General features: G+C 35.4%; 1 protein-coding gene across 2 annotated transcripts; it reads right to left on the reverse strand.

Moving 5' to 3' along the window:
• Positions 1–1,294: 1,294 nt before the first annotated feature.
• On the reverse strand, positions 1,295–3,780 carry LOC118053751 (uncharacterized). Of its 2 annotated transcripts, XM_035065105.2 has the most exons (3): positions 3,441–3,780; positions 2,529–2,638; positions 1,295–2,425 (listed from the first exon to the last, which is right to left on the reverse strand). In XM_035065105.2, the coding sequence occupies exon 3, from the start codon at positions 2,345–2,347 to the stop codon at positions 1,532–1,534; it is 816 nt and encodes a 271-aa protein (XP_034920996.1). In that variant the 5' UTR covers positions 2,348–2,425; positions 2,529–2,638; positions 3,441–3,780; the 3' UTR covers positions 1,295–1,531. The 2 variants fall into 2 exon arrangements, with proteins under 2 accessions (XP_034920996.1, XP_034920995.1); XM_035065104.2 differs by lacking the exon at positions 2,529–2,638 and having other exon boundaries at positions 3,441–3,779.
• Positions 3,781–6,018: the final 2,238 nt, after the last annotated feature.

Here is a 6,018-nt window from a genome sequence, read left to right on the forward strand (position 1 = left end):
TGGGTGGGTTTGTTTACCTACTAGGTTTCTTTGCCAATTCCTTCCAAAAAAAAAAATGTTTTTGATGATTTTGTTTTTTTTTTAGAGTGTGTTTGGCAGTGTGGTAGCGGTTGCTTTTCAAATAACTTTTCGTGCTGAAATATATGCTAATGATATTTTTTTTATTTTTAAAAAAATTATTTTTTACATTAGCACATCAAAACGATCCAAAAAATATAAACTACATTCAATTTTAATAAAAAAATAATAATTTAATAGGAACGTGGTTTGCACGGCGTTCCCCAACGCATTCTTAATCTTTTCCCTCGCGCAATTTCAATGTTGCATTACGTTTTGCTAGTGGCGGGATGATACCTAGAGGATGAGAACAATGAATTGTAGAACATTTGACAGGTTTCAGTCGGAATATTCTGGTAGCGTACAAAATTGTATTCAATTTTGTATATTTCAGGATATTCTTGCCAAGACGGTCATTTGTTAAAAGTACTACAAACAAAAAAGAAGACTATTAGGTGGATCATAGCAAATAGTATGCAAAGCTCATCACACATCTAACATAAACAAAGTTGGTGATTGTTATCTTACGTTCAGTATAATCAACCTCTTGCCTTTCTTCTCTAAATAGACCAATCAAAAGGTTTCTAGTAACCTTAGTATTACTACCAGATAATGACTCCAGTCTCTTGTTTTTGCTCTCAAGGCTCGTCGCTTGTGACAAAAATAGTGGTTGATAACAAAATTGTAAGGTAGTTTGGCCTGCTCCTTAACTTATTCCCAGTAAATGACAACATCATCTGCGATTATCTTTGCTGGCTTTTGGATCACGTGTCCTCTGCAAGATGGGAAGAATCTTCCAAGTTTGCTTCCGCTCGATGCCCATCTGGAGAATCTACCTGAAAGTATATTCATTGACGCTTCACACTCGATGAATAATTAGATAGTCAACTTCCTTGACGCTTCACAGCTCCTTTGCAGGCCAGAACGGCTGCAGATGGTCAAGCAAAGACTATTCTATATTTCTTCGATAATATACCTAAAAGTTGACTAAACATTTGAAGATTGTGTAAGTTCAAGGTTGTGTTTACGGGCATCCATGCCTAGCTACTGCTTCAGTTGCTGCAACTATGTCAGAAACACGTCTAAGGTAGTGAAAGTAGTAAGCCATCTTTCTACTGTGGACATTTCAGGTTGCAGCAGTTTTGTTTGCAAGTGTACAGCTATGGTGGTGTATAATTGAGGCAACTCAAATATAATATGACTTGTCAACAAGGAACCAGAAATGGAACCTTTCACGTGCAAGGCAAATAAACCTACCAGGCTAACTATTTGTGTCATTCAAACTCTGAAACAATACATCAAATATAATATGACTTGTCTACAAGGAACCAGAAATGGAACCTTTCACGTACAAGGCAAATAAACCTACCAGGCTAACTATTTGTGTCATTCAAACTCTGAAAACAATACATCTTATATACACCCTCAACCACTGAAATTTGATTTTACAAGAAGAAAAAAACTTATTAGGCTCTCATTGAGATCTTTGCCGCTTTCCAGCTGGGATTTGATGGATAGCACCGGAATTTAACATACGTCCATTGCCTATACCTGAACCAGCTCCAGGAGAAAAATCTAACATGGAAGCTGAACACATCTGAGAAGATCCTCGAGACATTTCAATATATGACGGTGAAGCCAATGGTTGTTGAGCTAGACAGCTTGAATTGGCAGTGAGGTTTGGAGTTTCACAAGTAATAGAAACAGGTGGAATATTGAACGGCTGCAGTGGAGGTGGATTTCTCCACTGCGGAAGCGGACCTGCAAGAAGAAGTGTTTGAAGAAGAGGACCTGTATCCATCACAGCCTGCAACAGTTTTCCCTTTTGAGGTAGGACTCTTCCTTTGGCAAATTTATCAATTACATCATCGGCCGGATCAATCTTGGCCATTGGTGGAGCCACTAAACCTGTTGGTATAGAGCCATTATAATCCTGAACCAAGGTCTTGTCCACAAACCCCATGTGACATGAGTCTGCCATGTTAATGCTTGAGAAATCTGGTGAAGTAACTGCATCGAGTAAGGAATCCACGGCGGAGGAGCCATGTGATTGGTGATTATATGTATCAGATAGACTGTTAGATTCAGTTATACTGGAGTTCGCTTTAGCAGGCATCACAAGGGGGCTCTCAGGCTGTGCTAGAGGAAGAACGGGCAGTAATTTAGGAGTACTAGAGAGCATAAGTTTGTCGACTAGCTTTTGCAGTTGACCTTTGGCCTCATCTCTTTCTTGGTAAGCTATCTTTAGGAGATTGATTAAGTGATCGACATCCTCCCTGTGCTTTCTCATTTCTTCATTTGCTTCAACTTTCAGTGACCCCAATTCGATGGTGGTGTACACAAGCTTCTGCTTCAATTCATCAAAGCTCTGTCAATTCAATCCAATACAAATCAATTACTTACGTTGTTCGCACAAGAATTAAACAAAATATGGCCTGGCAACTTCAAACACACAGACTTTAAAACCATACAATATTTGCATTGGTAAAAGCTGCAGGGCAACAGAAAAAGGTTTAAGCCTCGGTTCCAAAGAGTCTCAGAGATCAACATCAATACATTGAGCTTCCAATAGGACAGAAATCTACACCAAACATGCTAACGTAAAAATCAGAGAATCCAATTTGGCAGGGACAGAAATTCCAAATGAATCCAATTGATGAAACAAGAATTTCAATGGTGGGGGAAACAGTATAATCTCAATTTGGACCCGTGCGGATCACAAGCCCTTCAAGTCAAATGACGTGAATCTTTCGAACTCGAAAGATTAAACTAATGAGAGAAAGAGAGCACCAGCACAACCAATCTCTTAAAAGACATCGGTCCCCATAACATGTGCTATGAAATATCGCAAGTTTGCATCGATACAGACAAGCCTCGACTCTTAAGTTTCAATAAGCAAACAAAAAGGAAGGGGGAAAATAGCACAAAACAAGGACCACTTTTTTTTTTTTTTCTTTTACCAAACCACACCAAAAAACACTAGGAGCATATCATCGGAGAATCAAAACAAAAAAGGCAATGCCATCAAATTAAGGCTACTCGTTCAAGCAAAAAATTACAATGCATTTGTAAGAGAATAACAAACGTTAACAACATCCAAGACACAGAACATCTACCAAGAAGGCTTTAGAACAGCAGTAAATCATAACAACAAGGCAGAGTCACGAAAAAAGTTTTGAACTTTGTAATAGAACTGATGATAATGAGTAGGGAAATGAATTTCTGTTTACACTTTAGACACCATGAATAAAACACAATGAATATCACAACTGTTCATAATAAATAAAACAGAACAACAGAAGGCTTAAATGCCAGACCAAACAAGACCCAGAAGAGGAAACAGAGAGAGGAAAGAATTTATCAAAAGAGTAGAAAGAACCCACCTCTTGATAATCCCAAACAGAACCCAACTCCTCCATTTTTTTTTTCTTTCTCAAGTCCTGAGAGAGGGAGAAACCAAAAGGAGAAAAGGAAACTCAAGGTAGGGGGGGGTTCAACAAAAGTGACTCGCGACTCATTTATAGAACAATGAGGCACACATGAAGACAAAAGAATGGGATGGCTTTCTCAGAAACTTGCAGAAAATCCAATCCACATTAAAGAAAAAAAAATTTTCTTCCAATTAATGACAGAAAAAAACAAATCTTCCAACTAGAGAGAGCAGATTCCACCTTCAGCTTCTGCACGGTATGTAATATTAAATTTCTTTTAAAACTCACCCCTCTTTCAGGACCTCTGTCTCTCACTTAAATAATACTCTCTTTTTCTCGTCTCTCTGTCTGTATTTACATGGTCAATGAATTGTAAATCCTGTTAGATTTTGTATTTATATGAAGGCTGTTTTCCTAAAATGTTCTTTTACGCGGTTTTGTACATGTAGTTTTCCTTACGTACCCTTTCCTTTTTTCTATCTCTTTTTTTTTTTCAAAAAAAGTAAATTCCCCTCCGACGGCTCTTTGGGTCCATGAATTATACAAATCAGTTCGAGAATATTAACTAATTACAACAAAAGAAAAAAAAAACTTCCTAAATATTATGAAAGATGAATCCTGGTATCCATGTCCACTTATTAACACTTGAAAAATGAGTTTTTAAACCTTCGCCCTGTGAAATAGCTGGCGTCCCCTTGGCATGCACGCGGGAGGAGATGTGGAATTCTTGGATACATATAGTCATGATGTCTGGGCTACCATTTTATTCATGTGCATAATCCTGCAAGCTTTTAAGGTATTTATTATCTTAGAATTTCTACTACATTCAATGAATTCTTAAGACAAATTATCAACGATTAGCAGTGGTCAGTTGATCATCGGACGACAGATTTAGTTAAAATCGACCAATATATACTTGCTCGGATTTGACCAGTTAACGGGAAGTGTTTACTGATCGGTCAAATGTTGTCAGATAGAACTAAATAGAAAGTCTTACAAAAACATCGGAGAAAATTATGTATATGATAGATTTGTTTTTCCTTAACTGTGAAACCGGTCGATGCTTCAACCTAGTTTGATGGATTCTCATACAACAGAAGTCGAGATTGTTATCGGCATCATTTTTATTTTTATTTTTATTTTTATTTTTCATTATTTATTTTCGAATGGAAATGCCGAGGGTTACTAGCTCCTTGTCTTTTATGAAACATTCAGGGAACACATGCAACGTGAGGCATGTATCGAGGTTCTTATCCGGACCAAAAGTTTTTTTTTTTATTTATTTTCGAGGGAATCTAAAGCGGAAGGTCTAGCTAAATTCTAACGGGAGCCCCAGCAACGTAGTAAGGGTTTTTTTTTTTTAATGTAAATCTGGCATTTAAAAGTTGATTGGATTTTAATTAATAAAACTCTTTTAAAAAATAATATATTTCATTCATAAAAAATTTTATTTAAAAAAAATAAACATCAAATCACTTTAACCGACCACTATTTATCCATGATAAAGGTGAGTTAAGCGTTTAGACACTTTCTCCTGTATTATCTTCCTAGGGGCTAACCTAGAATTCCCTGTGAACTGCCCAAGAAAACTGAAATCACCTATATAATAGTTGACTTATAAATATTTAAATTAATTTACATTTTCTTGATTAATTCTATAAATCTAAAATTAGTAATTATATAAATTTTTAATAATTCTAAAATTTATAATATTCGAATAATTTTTATAAAACATATATATATATTATTCATGACCGTCTACTTTGCTAGCTAGGTAGGGGCCACTGCAGATCTGCCACACAAACAAATATCTTTCAAGCGAAGGTCAGCCATCAACTAATTGGATTGCTATGAAAATTAACCAGGTAAATATAATACATACATCTCAATTGAATTCTTAAAAAAAGAAAAAAGATATTTCTCGACTGAGTCTCCTGAAGTATTCATGATCTTCTCTCAATAATTATCACCATCGACAGAAAACATGAAAGTATTTCATAATGAAGAAATTAATTGCATGGCTATTAGGTCCAAACAAAAACTATTTAATTATTTATTTCTGCATTAAAAAAAAAAGATCGTGTCTAATAATCAATCTGATGAAACCTCATTGTGACAGAGAACATGGATGAAGTATTGATCTTGACAATGAGGGATTTTCCTTCTTTATCCCCGACATGCGGCTTCTGCACTCTTCACATTTTTTTAATTTCCTCTTAATTTACCTTTATTTATTTTATTCTTGAAGAACAATAGCATAGCTCTTATTGCAATATGTGCGAACACCATATATACTACTACTTCATCCTAAATCGTTAGATTAACCATAAATTAAAGATGCCATATCCACTACAATGATTAAAAAAAACTGAAAAAATTAAAAAAAAAAAACTAAAAAAACATAATTGTGAAAAAAAAAACCCGATTAAATCAGTTATAATTTTGAAAAAAACCTACCGGTTCAGTTTTATAAGCTTGAAATTAAACACCGAATCCGAATAAAAAAACCGAGCTAAACCAAAAAAAAAAC

Source organism: Populus alba, chromosome 9, assembly GCF_005239225.2.
Source record: "Populus alba chromosome 9, ASM523922v2, whole genome shotgun sequence".
NCBI classification, from domain to species: Eukaryota; Viridiplantae; Streptophyta; class Magnoliopsida; order Malpighiales; family Salicaceae; genus Populus; species Populus alba.